Source organism: Pelobates fuscus, chromosome 5, assembly GCF_036172605.1.
Source record: "Pelobates fuscus isolate aPelFus1 chromosome 5, aPelFus1.pri, whole genome shotgun sequence".
Lineage (NCBI taxonomy): Eukaryota > Metazoa > Chordata > Amphibia > Anura > Pelobatidae > Pelobates > Pelobates fuscus.
The window spans coordinates 65,875,672-65,893,448 of NC_086321.1; the positions used below are offsets into that span (position 1 = coordinate 65,875,672).

The 17,777-nt window shown below is 39.5% G+C and overlaps 1 protein-coding gene across 1 annotated transcript in view; it reads left to right on the forward strand.

The window, feature by feature from the left end:
• Nucleotides 1-17,777, forward strand: part of CCBE1 (collagen and calcium binding EGF domains 1) — a 271,184-nt gene that overhangs the window by 231,676 nt on the left and 21,731 nt on the right. The window contains exon 4 of the mRNA XM_063456828.1: nt 2,524-2,658. Coding sequence (XP_063312898.1) covers nt 2,524-2,658 — 135 coding nt within the window. The remainder of the gene's footprint in view (nt 1-2,523; nt 2,659-17,777) is intronic.

Below are 17,777 nucleotides of genomic sequence, written 5' to 3' on the forward strand. Positions count from 1 at the left end.
TAACCCTTTCTTCTATGAACATAGCAGTTTCAGAGGGTTAATCTAGCCTCTAGTGGCTGTCTCATTGACAGCCGCTAGAGGCTCTTCCGCGCTTCTCTACTACTAACATGTGTGCCAGTACACAACTCAACTTGTTGCTTCCTGTACCCCAAACTATGAGGGGTGTATTCAACAAACCTTGTTTCCAATAACCTTGCCTTCTGAGTGGCTGTGAATTAATGAGTTATTTAGTCCATGATATATACATATATATATTATGTTAGTTCAATAAAAAAGGTATTGTTGCATACTGCAATACTATGGTATTTTGGAATCTTGTCTACTGTAATATGGCTAATCCAATCTACACTATATATATATTCCCTACCTGCTACCTGGCATAGTGATAAAATCATAAATCAAAAACAATGTCCTACTCACATGTTTTCGACCAACAGAGTTTTGACAGGAAATGGTTTGTACACACAGAGCTGCAATACCATATCTGTCCTATAGGAGCAGTCTAGAAGAACTCTCCAGCTGTCTTAATCCTTCAACTCCTACAATCCTTAGACAGCTCACAGTTAATGAACTGTGTTCAAACATTGCCCTTGGGAGAATGGATGGTCATGTCGCCCTCCTCCTATTTAAATTAGTTTGCACCCACTCATTTTCTTTCTATTGACTTTCTCTCTTGCAAACCCAGCCTGTAACTTGGTATGGAAGTCCTATCTGGAAGCCAAAAGGTTAAATTTAATTTACCTCATTCTCTGGTCTTCAACCAAGGCATTTAAACTGTAAAGTATCTCTCGATGCTCCAGGGACCGAAACAAAAAGCTTGCAGGCGTTAAAACTTCTTCATGCCTCGTACAGCGGATTACCGGGTCTTTGGCATTTCAACCCCAGATGAGTCATAACTAACATATTAAAATTCATTGCCAGCTTATGTCGAACTCCCCTCAGTGTAAAGCAGTAGATCACATAAAACGTAACTGTAAAAAAAGTGGTTCGCTTGGCATTAGTATAGCTCACTAAGATGCAGAATTTGTGTCTTTCTCATTTTCTCTCTGCGTTGACAGCTCTTTTCCTGCACACGCTCTGCCCCGGCCCTGGGAGCTGATTTCTGTTTGGGCTTTGGAGTAGGCTGTTGAGTTGCTGTTAACTGGGAAAATAAATCGAAAACGTAAAGTTTGAATTTCTCAGATTCCTTATTTAAGACTACAAATATTATTTTAGAGAAATCCCTCCCAAAACCTTTTAACTCTTATTAACTATAAAGTACTTAACGCACATGAAACGTTCGGACATTTAAATTCCCACAAGGCATTATGGGAGAAAAATATACTATGTAGACATTGTTTGGAAAGGACTTGCCATGAAAAACATTAAAAAATCAACAGCGTGCCGACATCGAAAATCTGTGGCTTTGGGTGGAATAAGAACTATAATACACATTTTGTCAACAAGATAGAACATTTTGTAACATGCTCAAATATACCTGTGCAGAATTTAAAGGGACACTGCCACCAAATAGTAAAATATTTGTATTAGCTATTGCTATTTATTAAGAGTGGTAATTTGTTAAATATTAATTCTGTTTTACTTTTGTTCCAAGTTTCTGACATATACTAGTTGCGTATATGTGTCCATCTTCTCCCTGTGAGTCGATCCTTCCACAGCACTCCACATCATGATAGCAAAAAAATGTAAACAATAAACTGGTTGTAGTGTTCTTTTAAGATATTTAAATCACTTTACTCAAATATTGGGGAGAAGCAAGCTGAACTTTAATTTCCTGCTAAAATTATTATTTGTTGCAAAACAAAAATTTTAAAAAACAACCTGCCTACTTCCAATACTAAAAAATATAAACAGGTAGGACACAAACAGGAGGCACAGGTGAGGGAAGAAGGTGGAATCTTGTCAAAGATCTAATAGGTTTTATCAATTCTTTGGTAAATATTTATTGACATCCTATTGTGAAGTCTACATAAATAATGAAGGGAAATGTTAAAGTACAAAAGTGTTGGCATAAAGAATGAATATACCGTACTCACACATTTAAAAGCACCAATACTGGTACTCCTTTCAAATGCCTTGTATCGATAGAAATTTGTAGAACAATTTTTCAACTATCACTGGAACTCGTTGCTTTCTCAAGTTAGTTTCCCATAGAGATCATTGCCTGAGAGACCCCGCGGCTTGTCAAAAGTTAGAAATAGGGTGATTGTTAAATCTTGCTTTTCCCCTAGTCTGATTGTTACCGTAATCTATAAGTAAACTAAGACCTAAATTTAAGCATAATTCTTAACGTACATGCAACCCAAAGTGTCATGAACCTTGCAGTTGTATCATTCTGTGTGCACCTTTCATTACTAATCAGTCAGACGATGACAGGGCCACTTTAAGTGCTGCCATGCAATATGGGAATATGTCATATAAGTAGTGAATAACGTGTGTGTCCTCTTTTGGTGTGTAGACAGTATTGGCTAAATTGCATTGATATTCCTTTGTTTTTTTAACTAGAATGTTGCCTTTTTACAGACTACGATGTATGTTCAGAAGCACCGTGTGAACAGCAGTGTACAGATAATTTTGGTCGTGTGTTGTGTACCTGTTATCCTGGGTACCAGTATGACCGAGAGAGGCACCGGAACAGAGAGAAACCCTACTGTTTAGGTGAGCATAACGTATTGTCAAATATAACTTTTATACAGGAATGTGATCTATTTCAAGCATGGCGATGCAGATATCCGATCTATCAAATGGTTTCCATTATAAGATGTTAGCAATTTTCTTTTACAAAAAATAATATTATTGCAATCTGTAGTGTTTCTTAAAGATGAAGTCCATTAAGTTAAGTTAAATAAATAAAACTGTATACTTCTATGTTTTTTTAGGATGTTATTTTATTTTATATGTTGCTTATAAGTTGGTGTTCAACTTTTACTGCAGGTCATATGTACTTCTGTATCATCTGTAAAAAAATGCCCATGTTTCTGATTTGGTTAAGTGCAGTGTTTACAGCAGCAGAAAGGACTTGATTTAGTCAAACCTTTTAAAAAATATTGTTATACTGATGGTATGTAAAACAGAAACAAACAGATCAAGTCACTATAATGATTGTTCTAATTTATTTATTTTTTTACATTTTTGTTGTGCTATGGTATAACATTATAACTATTTAACGATGGACACAGTTTCTCATAGTAAGAAAAGAAATGTCAAGTATTGCGTTATTCACATGACTAGTTATTTGCACAATATTTTAAAGTATTATGGAAATTGTGTGTACAGTCGTATTGCTCACAAATAGTCCACCCAGAAGGCTCCTAAACTGGTCATATGGTGAGTGGAATAATAAGACACTGACATAATAACTGAAAACTCCACAGATAAATCAATAAAGAAAACTATAAACAGTTCTTTCACAGTAACTTTTTTGAGAGTTAGAGATGAGTCGCAAGATGCCATTAAGAATCCCAACACCAGAACCCAGATCAACTTATGCCCTCCATGGGCAGAACACGGCACCGCAATGGAAAAAAATGCTTCAGGCCTAGTTTCCCAGGTGTAGGTAAGTGGTATAGGCCCTGGCCGGCATCAATATTCCCCTCAGATCCCCAGTCTCCTAGGGAGTCCAGAATGTGACCATTATGGATCAAGTTTACACAAAGGTCTCAGCCACCTCCTATGTAGAATGCTGTAGTCAATACCACCATGTTCGAGTCCTCTCTATATTTAGAACCGCAGGCTCACACTGCGGACTTGAAAATGGCGAATGGGCACTCAGCATCTGTGGAGAATGTTGGTGCACTTTGTCATCTTCCACCAAAAAAACAGCAAAGATTCTGTCTAGTTTGGACATAATATTGGATGTCACACTGCAGTAATTAGAGGAGCACACAGTGTCTGCCATGTTGAGTGGGTATGTTATTCTTCTACCTATTCTTGTGATAGCACCACAAGGTTCTGATGTGGTACAGAATAGACATGTACAATTTGTTTCGGTCTGAATATGAATTCGGACGAATTTCGGGCAATTCGGATATTCGGGTACTTTCGAATGTCCGAACTGCCAAATTGCCGAAGTGCCGAATTGGCGAGATCCCGAAGTTCCGAAATTACCAAAGTTCCGAAGTTCCGAAGTGCCGAAGTGCCGAAGTTCCGAAGTGTCAAAGTGCCAAAGTTCAGAAGCACAGTATTGCCTAAGTACTAATATACTTACCCAATGAAAGAAGAAGAATGTTACATTGTATACAATTTTAAATAAAAAGTATACAAACATAGCCAGGATTCAGCTGTAAGCATTTGCAACACTTACAACAATCAAGTAACATACATTCATATAAAATGTAAGTTACTTGGCCAGTCAGTATAATGACAGGAATGAATAAGTAGATAACTCCCTAATTCCCACGGTATTAGGGAGCTATCTACTAAAAGGCTGAAAGACCTGAATTGGTCTTTCAGCCAGATTTACTAATACTAAGTAAAGATTACTTAGTATTAGTAAATTATGCCCCTGCTCGCTATACCGCAAGTAGGGGCATGACTAGTAAACAGTGAGCAGCGTGTGGCTGCTCACTGTTAAAAAAAAGAAAAAAAAAAGGTTCCCCTTCCCGAGCCCCCACCCGCGCTTTTAAACTAAAGGGGGGAATAATTGCCCCCCCCCAGGCCCCACCCCTGAGCGGCGGGTGGGGGCCCTAATGTAAAACAATGGGGGGGACCTATTGTCCTCCCCCGTGGCCCCCACCCCTGAGCAGCGGGTAGGGGCCCTAAATCAGAATAGGGGGGGACCTAATGACCTCCCCCCCTGGCCCCCACCCCTGAGCGGTGGGTGGGGGCCCTAAATACTAATAAGGGGGGAACCTAATGTCCTCCCCCCTGGCCCCCACCCCTGAGCGGTGGGTGGGGGCCCTACAGTAAAATAAGTGGGGGGACCTAATGTCCTCCCCCCTGGCCCCCACCCCTGAGCAGTGGGTGGGGGCCCTAAATACTAAAAAGGGGGGACCTAATGTCCTCCCCCCTGGCCCCTACCCCTGAGCGGCGGGTGGGGGCCCTAAATACCAATGTTGAGGGACCTATTGTCTTCCCCCTCCGGCCCCCACCCCTGAGCGGCGGGTGGGGGCCCTAAAAAAAAGTTCCCCCCCAGGTGACATGGGGTCCCCAAACCCCTAGTCATCCCCACCCCCCAAAAAAAATTAACCCCCTACCTACCCCCCTCACTCTAAAAATAATGAGGGGGGGGACCTTTAACTAAGTACCTGTAAAAAAAACAAAAAACTTACCATTTGATGTTTCCTTTCTTCTAAAATCTTTTTTTTTCAGCCACAAAAAAGGCCAAATAAAAAAAACATAATAACGAACGCAATTAAAAAAAAAAAAAAAAAAAAGCGCAAAAAAATGTATCCTTCTTCACCCAGCGAGGGCTCCGCGCAGACTGGGCTCTGCAGGGCGGGGGAAGGCTTATAAAGCCTTGCCCCGCCCTGCAATTAGGCTCAGAGCACTCTAATTGGTGGGTTTAAGCCATCCAATCAGAGTGCTCTGACAGGTAAATGAAGAGACTGACAGGTAAGTCTCTACATTTACCTGTCACAGCACTGTGATTGGTTGGTTACTTAATCCACCAATCAGAGAGTTCCAAAGAACTTTCCCACGCTGTGTAAAATGACACAGAGCACTCTGATTGGTGGATTTCAAACCAACCAATCACAGTGCTGTGACAGGTAAATGTAGAGACTTACCTGTCAGTCTCTTCATTTACCTGTCAGAGCACTCTGATTGGATGGCTTAAACCCACCAATCAGAGTGCTCTGAGCCTAATTGCAGGGCGGGGCAAGGCTTTATAAGCCTTCGCCCGCCCCGCAGAGCTCAGTCTGCGCAGAGCCCTCCATAGGGGAAGACGGATTTTTTTTTTTTTTGCGCTCGTTTTTTGTTTTTTTTTATTAATTGCGTCGGTTATTATGATTTTTTATTTGGACTTTTTTGGGGCTGAAAAAAGAAGATTTTAGAAGAAAGAAAACATTGAATGGTAAGTTTTTTTTTTCTTTTTACAGGTTCTTAGTTAAAGGTCCCCCCTCATTATTTTTAGGGTGAGGGTGGTAGGTAGGGGGATAATATTGTTTTTGGGGGGGAGGGGGTGACCCCTAGTCACCTGGGGGGACACATTTTTTTTAGGACCCCCACCTCCGCTCAGGGGTGGGGGCCGGGGGGGAGGACAATAGGTCCCCCCATTGGTATTTAGGGCCCCCACCCGCCGCTCAGGCGTGGGGGCCAGGGGAGAGGACCCTATGCCCCCCTTTTTAGTATTTAGGGCCCCCATCCACCGCTCCGGGGTGGGGGCCAGGGGGGAGGACATTAGGTCCCCCCTTTTTAGTATTTAGGGCCCCCATCCGCCGCTCAGGGGTGGGGTCCAGGGGGGAGGACATTAGGTCCCCCCCTTATACCAATTTAGGGCCCCAACCCGCCGCTCAGGGGTGGGGGCCAGGGGTGAGGACATTAGGTCCGCCCCCTTATTAGTATTTAGGGCCCCCACCCACCGCTCAGGGGTGGGGGCCGGGGGGGGAGGACAATAGGTCCCCCCCATCATTTTACTTTAGGGCCCCCACCCGCCGCTCAGGGGTGGGGGCCAGGGGGGCAATATTTTTTTTTAAACAGTTTACTCACTGTTTACTAGACATGCCCCTACTCGCGGTATAGCGAGTAGGGGCAACATTTACTAATACTAAGTAATTTTTACTTAGTATTAGTAAATTTGTCTGAAAGACCAATTTAGGTCTTTCAGCCTTTTGGTAGATAACTCCCTAATACCGTGGGAATTAGGGAGTTATCTAGTAAGCGGCTGCAAAAGAAGTCCCGAAGTGCCGAAGTCCCGAAATTCCGAAGTGCCGAAGTCCCGAAATTCCAAAGTGCCGAAGTTCCGAAGTGTTGAAGTTCCGAAGTTCCGAAGTGCTGAAGTCCCGAAGTTGCCGAATTTCCGAAGTGTCGAACTGCCGAAGTTCCGAAGTTGCCGAAGTTCCGAAGTGTTGAAGTTCCGAAGTGTTGAAGTGCCGAATTGCCGAAGTCCTGAATTGCGAAAATTCAGAATTTCGGAATGCCGAACCGAACCGAAAATTTTCCCCATGCACATGCCTAGTACAGAAGCCATCAGGGTGTAGACCAGATTTAACCCAGCTGATTTAAAGGGAGATGAGATGATGGGGTACCAGTATGATACTTTAGAGGCTGAGACATTGGCGGTCTCTCCTGTCCACGATGTGCACTCGGCCGGACTGATCTGAGTGGAGGACTCCGTGTATGTGGCTGCAAATAGAGTGACTGCTCCAGAGCTGATCAGCAAGGCCGTGAATCAGGTAAGTCACTACTACTCTCAAGAATAAAGTAAAAGAAGGTGCTTACGCCAACTATATTGAAAGATGAGCGAGTAGCTCTCTCACAACACATCTCTCCGACTTGGCCATCGGGCCCCGCACCCCTGTCCGATGTAATATTATTTTAATTTTATTAACTGACAAAATCAAATACAGCATTTATAGTTATGTTACTATGATAAACAGTGAAGACATTTCTACAGAGATATAGTTTTAGAAGAAGTAGTATATTTTTTGTGTTTGGTCTACCACTGTGCTAAAATAATTCAATTTCGTGAATATAATTTTTGAGTTATGAAATTTACTCTGAATAATAAGTTACTACTGGTCCTAAATTGTCACTTTATTTTGATGTGTCTCTGCAATCATCTCTTACATGAAGAGCCACATAATGAAGAGCGTTTCTGCCAATAAAACTCTGCAGTTAATTATAGAATGTGTAGTTTGAACCAGAAATGACATTTGAGATCTCAGGGAATTTGTGAACTGGGCACTTTTGTAACATCTCAGCTGTCATTCTTTTGCAATAGTTTCACAAATCATCACATATAATTTTCATTTTATGATCGTTATTGTTTTTATTTAATTTAATTATTTCTTTAGAAAGTAGGTAAAACAGTCCGAATTCCTCTGTTATTGTTCATTTTCCGCAACATACATCAAATTCTGAATTAATCTGTTAATGTTGCTTTATTTATAAGGATTGGACAGATTTCTTGTAAACAGTCAAAATTAAAACCAGTAACAGTGAGAAATGTAGTCCATTGTTCGCTATTGTGAGGGGAAAAATCATAAAGATGCATCTTTCAATAAGATTCCTTATCAGACATTTAGGAGAACCTGATATTTATTTACAGAAAAGTTATGACAAAACAATGCTTTTTATTAACTGGGGTAACAAAAGTTTCAACCAGAATGAAATTACTGAAAAATTCATATACTGTGTCCTTGTACTCAAAATAGGAACAGCATCGCAATGCTTAAAAAAGTATCACCTTCTTTATTAACAACCAAAACAAAATCACAAAAAAAAAATATATATATATATAATTATGCTTATTTTATTTATCGCTTCCATATTATAGAAAAAAAAAAGTCCTCCTTCTATGGGTAATACAAAAAAAGAGTATTGTTATGTTTCATAGAATGAACACAAACAAATGTACAATAACGGCATGTATGCGCCAGGGTAAAATAGAAAACTAGTCAAATATAAATAATGTAATATTTTTTAAAATATCAATATCACATAAATGTGGTGTAGGAATAGGATTACCAACAATAAAAAAAAAGTTCTTAACTTGTTGATGCCAAACATAAATCCCACTTTTGGAATCACAGAATTGATGGGGCCAAGCAATTCTGCCGGTAACAAGACCTTCTTGTTGTAGTTCAAATGAATAATTATGGTATTATCTAAACTTTTGGCAATGCGAACAACTTCTTTTTCTAATTTATATTGAGATCTTCTGATCTCTGAAAATATAAGTTGGCACCATGGTCTTCCAACTAGATTTATAAAGATACTAATCACAGATTATTTAACCAGGAAAGCTACATTTCCAAGTGCATTATGTGACGTAGATTTTATTAAACAGTGTAATAGTTTGTAATTTGTGTATTAACAAAAAATATTTCTGAAGCAAAGTGGTACTTCTAAGGATCTTCCTGCCTTGACACATGGAGTGTTCTACACTAAAATGTCAAAATAATAGATGTGATGTAATATAATGGAAATATTATCCACCATCAAACTGAAAACACGAACGTTTTCTTAATCAGTGGTTTCCTCCAGCTGTCATGCGGTGGCGCATTTAAGTGCTGCTGAATCGACTGAGTATTGAATATGTATGTATATTATAGACAAACACAACAATAACAAGCTTTTCTGTGTCAGACTGTGTTTACTGATTATCCATCAAACTCTAATCTAGATATTTGTTATCTTCTGCAGTTTGGACTAGGCATTTGGCCCATATGTGTGATAGGCTTATTGGGTATTGTGCAAGAAGAAATGCATAGTCAGAAACTCGTTTAACGTTTAAAAAGTCCCTTAAAACGGTCACAGACTTATCCGTACCTGGTGCCAGTGCCTTTTCCCTCCTCTGGCTGTGTGGGCAAAACGCACAGGAGCAAACGGCTCCCTCTGCTGGTTTGCGGGCTGAACTACAATACTTTAAAATAAATTGTGAAAGTCATGACATCAAGCTCTTAAAGGCACCATGTCATCTAGACGGCCCCATGCTGTTTGGAGTAGCAGAGATGATGAAGACCAATGAGTGCACCTATTTAAAGGCTGTTCTGGCCCTTACTTATTGCCCTATCATGGTTTCTGTTTAGTAACACATTTAGTGCTTCTGTGATTCTCTTGTTATTTACTGTTTTTGACCTTGGCTTTGTTTTGACTCTGCTGACCTCAGGAATCCTAACCCGGCTTGTAGTTTGGTTTGTGTATTTCTGGTATTCTGACCTGGCTTGTTTTTTGTGTATCCATATCTCTGTATTCCTGACCTCAGCTATTCTTGACTTAGATTCTTTCTTGTAATACATTAAATCCAGTAATACTGCTTTTAGGATCCTCACTTTGTGGGTATCCTGTTTCTTGAGTGTAAGGGTAACAGTAGTATTTCCAACTCTCAATAAAAGGGGGGCAACCAATCATGGCAACCATAACATATTTCATTTTTCTAAAGGTATTACAGTCACAGTTGTTATTGGTCCTTATCATGCCAATAGATCTTTTTTAATTATTGTAACAAATACTGAGACGATATCACCCCTCCTCCTTCTCATTTATGTGCTCAATGTGCTCATATACAGGTGGAATTTCAAAGGTGGAAAATAAATTCTAGTACATTGCGTATAGGGATTACACGGGGCTTCACTTATTGATGCTGTAATGATTTAATGGAACATGAATTATGTGTTAAAGGAAGATAAATTGTATAAATAATGCTATCTCGCTACATTCAGTAACTTTATTATATCATAATGCACACATATATATTGTATATCTATCTCTATATCTCTCTCTATATATATATTTATATATATCTAACATACTGTATGTTATACCGTAATTTCCCTGTAGAAGGTGGCTGAGTTTTTGTTAAGAAATCTAATTAGATTGCTACTTTATTTTACGGGTTTGCTGTAATATAAGGGGCCAAAAAGTATTAAATAAGTTACCACTATGCATCCAAGCACTTTGATTATTCTAATGAAACACACATGCAGCTGCAATATACATTTGTTCAGAGGAAAAAAAGTCCAAATAACTTTCGTAAGTATAAATTGTGCAATAGTGTTACTGAAATGCAGATATAAGATGAAGAAATGCTTAACGGGAATCTTTCATCAAAGTCTGATCTACATACATACGGTACATCTATATGTGTGTGCGTGTGTATGTATGTATATAATGCATATAGAGACATGAAAAATTCAAAAGAAATCACATGTGATTTTCTTTAGTGCATCTGGTTTTTGCTACCTCTGAGACACAATGCTTTTGTAAGACAAAGTGTACTAATTAGCCTCTCATCCGCTTTGTCTAACATTGAAAACACTCAGTGATGCAAGATTTCTATTGGCTGAGGGATCATTAACACTACAGCCAATAGGGTGCTTAGGATGGATACACCAGCAATCCTTAGAGTTCTGTGTAAAATGGTTCTTTATTTTTACATATTTTCTTCTGTGTATTTTTAAAACACTTATCTGTCTTCGATGTAGGGGAAACAACATTCTTGGTATATGGCTTGAGATTCTACTCCGACATAGGGCATCGGATCCTTAGAAAGTAGCAAAGACATATAGGGTATTGATTTAACTAGAGATTTATAGAGTCACAAAGCACTCATATTATTGTCTATAATGATCACGGTCCCTATTCAATGTGCAGTAGCTGTTAATATAAAACATAAAAAACCTAGCTCATCTGAGCAGTAACTAACAAATAGAACATTCCTTTCCTACGACAGGTTAAACGAACAAAACACAGGCTTTACAAATCTTTAGATTATCTGCACATTTGGACTTTTCTTTACCGCAACTTTAGCATTCTGCTACCAGCAACAGTCTATCTCCCTTCAAAAACCTACCATCCATGAATTTATTTAAAGGAATACTATAGCTGTAAAAAAACGGTATTCTTCTTCCGCGGCCCACCCTGTGATGAAAGGGTTAAAAAAATCTTTTAACTCTTTCCTTATTGCTGGCTCTGTCTCCTCTTACAGCAACTGAAGAAAATAATAATAAACCTCAGGTGTGTCTGGATATTTATAGGACTTCATAAAGGCTCAGAGAGGAGCCGAAACGTTGTCTCCACTCAGCTGGACGTATTCCCCCTTTTTTAGTGTGTGCATTATGCTCTTGTTTTCTTGCAAACTCCTCTTCCAACAACGTCACACCGATGGAGGACCTAACGTGCATGTGTGTTAGAACTTCCCCATAGGAAAGCATTGAATCACTGCTTTGCTATGGGGATGTACAAGATGCTGGACATCCTCGTGCAAAGTGTAAGGACGTCGAGCATTGTTTCACAGAGATGTAGTGGTTGGAGTAACCCTATAAGTTCCCCTCAGCAAACCATAAAAATATATAACCAAGAATAAAAAAATTAAAAGGGGCTACTGTGGACCAGCATTAAAACATTCACAAAACTATTTGACTACTTACCCTGGGAGGGCGCCAGGGCATTCCTGACACCATAACCACTACAACAAGCTATAGTGTTCATGGTCCGTGGAATGGTCCCTTCAAATTAGCAAAATCAGTGGGTAATTTCATTGGATAAAGCATATCACCTAAAACAGTAATACTGTAGATTTTATTTCCTACTTTTATTTAATTTTTTTATACAAAATACCTGATTTTGACATTACATTTAGACAGTTGTGTGCTAGGGAAGTGTTCACTGAAGCTCAAACCCCATTTGAATGGAATAAAGTGAGAAATTTAAGACAATTTTCATGATGAATTCCCTTTAAGAGCTGGATTATTTTTCTCATTATTAATGAATCACCAAACTCATCACGCTTACTGTTTTAAAGGATTCTAGTATGGGAGAACAACAGGGATCAATAACTCAGTCATTTGGTTATCAGCGGATGACAACACTTTAAAGCTGAAAGGAAACTGTCCTGCAAATGATTCATAGCAGATACAAATCAAAACCACAGATCATCAGGTTGCTTCCCTTGTTTCCCTCCAAAAGAAACTTCAAGTCCAGGATGGCTGAGGGTGATAGGTAATCAACAATAGTGTATAAAAAGGGATATTCATTTAAATAATAAACATATAATATAACCTCTCTATAAATCAATGATAAGACCTCTCCTTGATTATGAGGTGTAATTTTGGGAAATCCTTTTAACCCCTTAAGGACCAAACTTCTGGAATAAAAGGGAATCATGACGTGTCACACACGTCATGTGTCCTTAAGGGGTTAAAGGATACTGTGGATAAAAAAAAAAAAAAAAAAAGCATGTGAGGTACTACAAACTAAATTTGCAGACAGTTTAACTACTTACCTAGGGGCCAGGGCACTCCTGACATCATAATCACTAAAGTGCTCTTATAGTGTTACTTTCATGAGGAAATACAAACAATAAAAGATCTGTTAAAGGACCACTCTAGGCACCCAGACCACTTCAGCTTAATGAAGTGGTCTGGGTGCCAGGTCCAGCTAGGGTTAACCCATTTTTTTTATAAACATAGCAGTTTCAGAGAAACTGCTATGTTTATAAATGGGTTAAGCCTTCCCCCAAATCCTCTAGTGGCTGTCTCATTGACAGCCGCTAGAGGCGCTTGCGTGATTTTCACTGTGAAAATCACAGTGAGAGCATGCAAGCGTCCATAGGAAAGCATTGTAAAATGTAAATTGTAAACGCTCTTGCCGCGCGTGCGCATTCAGCCGACGGGGCGGAACAGAGGAGGATCGGAGGCAGAGAGCTCCCCGCCCAGCGCTGGAAAAAGGTAAGTTTTACCCCTTTTTCCCTTTCCAGAGCCGGGCGGGAGCGGGACCCTGAGGGTGGGGGCACCCTCAGGGCACTATAGTGCCAGGAAAACGAGTATGTTTTCCTGGCACTATAGTGGTCCTTTAAGAGGAAAATCTTACAAAATGTCATTGTTTACTTTAGCAAACACTTCTCAAAGACAAAATGATAACATTATACAGTATACACAGAGCAATGTCAACAGCTCTCAATGTCAACAGCTCTCTGGCTTTGTCGCTGTCTGGGGGTCTCTGCTGCAATGCGGTGGCTGTGAGGTGCAGAAAAAGTGCGTTACACTCACTTTAAGCTGTTCCTTGCGGCCACCACTATCTTCTTCCTGCTAGTCCTCTTCAGCTCCTGCTTCAACTGGCAGGAGCTGACATCCGCTTTGTAGTCTCTCCTATGCATGAGAGTACAACACTGAGGTCTATGGAGGATGCCAGGTGGTCACGGGAGCCTTCATAGAAGGAATCTGTTTTCCTTCGGCCATCAATGGTGATGTCTGAAGGCTTGACATGGCTTCACAGGAGGGAGGTAGCACTACCGTTTGTCAAGCAGAGAAAAAAAATGGACTATCTTTTGACTGCACTGAAATTCTAACACAGTCAATGTGAATATTTGACAAAGATTTTATCTTTATGAAATATTAATTTTGGATGGGAGGGTGACAGAGCCCCTTTAACAGAACTAGTGCACAAATGGCGTATTCAACACCTAAAAGGAAATACTTTTCAATTAACCAATACCCTGAAATATTGTGCGTGTACAGAACTAAGGCCTCCTTTGAGATGATGTGTGCACACAAAGTACTAAACTTGATTTAAAATTTAAAAATTTAAAAAAGCCGTCAGGAAGGTAGATCCAGTCATGCTATGCAATGACCTTGCGATCTCAGAGTATCATTACCAAGGTCATGTGATTAAAGAATTACTCCAACCATAACCAAGCGTATTCATAAAAATAGTAATCCTTTCTTGGATGGTCTCTTAATGCTCAACACGCAGAACTTAAATAACAAAATAAACAAACAACTAAACCCTAAACTGTATTGCCGGACCTTAGAATGGCCAGATTTAACAGTACATAAAGAATAGTACAGGACAGGCTGAAGTACCTAAACAGTTAGACACGCCAAAGATCATGGCATATAGAAATCAGAATGGTCAGATAAAAAGCCAATGTCAAACTACACAGTAATCGATAGAAAAAAAACATGCTCTTGGATAACCAAAATAGAAACCACAAAAGGGCACTGAGAAAAATACAAAAAATGCTTAAATACCCTAAGAATGTCTGTGATAGGTTACTACAGGTCACGTGGCATCTGAACGAATGTGCATGTGTGATGTCACACTCGTACTCAGAATCACAAGACCTATGGAACCTCAAAAGGCTCTAGCGTGCAGCTGCCTAGAGGGAGGAATATGCTGTGTGCCTGCCGAGTATGAGACCGCTCTTGGTTAGGAGTGAGACCGGCGGGCACCGTGACACAAAGTTCACGTTCTGACCTCAGACACACACTCTTGCCAGTGGAGGACGGAGGTCAAATGGACAGACTGACAGAAGAATAGGGGTGGCACAAAGGGAGAGGGGGGCATACCACCACTGGCTGTCTCAGATGCCAATTTTGCACAGAATAAAACTTTGTCCTTGGCTGGCTAATGACACTGCCAAAGGTTGAAGTTACACATCCGGCTGCTAAGAGGTTAATCTCTGTATGTGCAGCGTTTCAAAGCAAAACACAGCACATGCAGACTCCAAGCACCATGACCACTTCAAACTAATTATGTGGTCATGGTGCTTGGATTAACCCTTTAACGATGACACTGAAGTTACTTCCAGGTAGAAAGCAGTTTTTAAATTTTTGTGATCACGTTGAAAACAGTTATAAGATACTGCTTAAAGGTCAGAGAATGTTATTGATACTGATGCTGAATTTACCACTTCATCTGTTTAGGTCACCCGGGATTTAATAGGAATACCCAGAAACCAGCCCTCTCAGATGTGGCACTCCTTTTATTTTATTTTTTCCTTAAACAAAAAAAAAAAGTCCAGTCCAGTCCAGTCCAGTCCAGTAGTAACACTGAGATGTTTTAATTAACATATTGATTTAATCCCATCATAAAGCAGATGTAGAGGAAAATCACATGGGACAAAATCTGTATTGGTACTTGTCTATTAAACCCCCACTACTTCCGTCACAGTCGCTGGCATTTATATCCTGTAACACTGAATGCGAGAAGAGGGATTTGCAGACAAGTACCAAAATATTGTTCAACTGAAAGCTCTGGAGAACTGACGCAGGTTTTTTATGCCAAACTAGCTGAATCAAAATAATTCCCCAGCTCAAGATTTATTTATTTTTTAGACTGGAAAATGTGCAATATCCTTGTGATGACTTGTTTTATGAAATTAACTCCCGTAGCATATTACTGAGTTTGAAGACAAGTGTATTTTGCTATTTCCTCTATTAAACAGAATGTGTCTGCTAACGGCTAACAATTGTAGTGTACCGGGTGAATTCTTCTGCAATGTACAAAACATTCTAAAGACATGCAAAGCATCGTGGGAGTTGTAGTTCTGAAACCTATGGGGATCTCCATTTTGGGCACCCCTGTTCTAAGCCATTATAGAGAGAGGGGAAAAAATAATTGAAGCAAACAGGGAGCATTTTCTTTTTGTTTTCTTCCCATTTTTTATTTTAGGTGTGTTTTAGCTTAGACCTATTTAAAAATTATCAACGTATTGACGTGCAAAGGATTTAATTTGTTTATTTATTTGTGACTCCGAAATATTGCAAAAAGGACTATGCACTATGCATGGCTCCACCTATATCTCTGTTATATCAAAAATCATAACTCATTGAACAACCTGAGTGAGCCTAAGGGAAGCATCACGTGTGCTAGTAATTACAAACTCATACCGCCATCTTGAGGCCATATTAGGATGATGCATCACTGAATCTAGGCACTAGCAAAGCTTATGTAGACCTTTAATATTAACAGAGTGAGGGCTGACATTGTCGCTGTATGTGTTTGTGTTTATCATTATGTTATGTAAATATCTTTCAATTTCTGTCCACTCGCATACAACCACAGTTTTTGACTTCTATGAATCTAAATTTAGAAAAGGGTAGTTTGAAGGTTGGAATCTTCTGAATAACCTATTCCTTATTTATTTTATTTATTTATATTTATTTATAAAATATTTTACCAGGAAAGATACATTGAGATTTCTCTCGTTAAATGTAATTGTGTTTGTTTTCTGATGTGGGGGTGAAAGGTACCAATATCACTGGTAACTAACTTCCAAGCATTGTTAAAGAGCATGAATTTTCTTACTACCAGCTATTATATGGGTTACCTTTTTTATGTCTGGTGTTCCTAAAGAAAGTATTTTCTGTCTAGGATAAAGTGCAAGATAACAGGGATTGAGTCGGCATGATAACTGATGTCTCGTGATTTATGGCAACCCCAGCATGGCTAATATGGAAAGAATGGTATCCCTGTGCTCTATTGGAAGTTGAGGGTCTGCATTCATTAATAAATTACCATCTAAGTAAAAAAAAAAATAACGCATAACATTCCCTTCTGCCAAAAATGAGTGATTACTGTTTTTTTAACGTTTGTAAAGGTTTAAGGGGTGAGTTGGACATCCAGAATACCATAACTATTTAATGCTGTCATCCCAAAACTGAATGAAAAGCACACTTCAAATCTGTTTTCAGATACAATGTGTTATAATAAACCAGTGCTAGAGATCTGCAAACCTTCCACTGTGAACCTCTTTGGTCTTAGATACTTGTTCAAGCCTTTCACATTTAAAGGGCCTATTACTCAAATACAAATAAAAATCACTTTTTAGTAGATATACCCCAAATGAAAACATGCGTGCATTTAATTATGATGTAATGTATTATGTTTTATCTAAAAACATCTAGCAAAACCTGCAGTTCTCTTTTCTGCTGCTTTTGCAAGCCCTCCCATTCTAACCCCGCCCAGACTTTCTGTGGCTGTCCAATCACAGACTTCCCAATGCAGGAAGTAACAGTACCTGATTGACTAACAGCCAAGGGGGTGTAAAGAGTTAAGTCATAGAAGTGCCAATTTTCTATTGAAATCTGAACTTTTTGTAAAGTGAGAAAATGATGACACACCCTTCAAACATGAGGCATTTCAGCAAGTTAAAGTTCTTTAGGCATCTGGAGTGTCCATTTAAGACTGGACACCAGGTTCTGTCTTTCCCTGCTGTAAATGAATTGCAAGTCTAGTAAGAAATGCATTAGTTGGATGAGTTTGTCTTCAGTAAAACGAAAGCTTGCCAAAAGAAGAGCTCTATTGATTCTCATTCGAGTGCTTTGACACCCTATTTGAGAAAGAAGAGTTTCAGAGAGAGCTTCCAGCAGCCCCCATGGTCCAGGAACTGT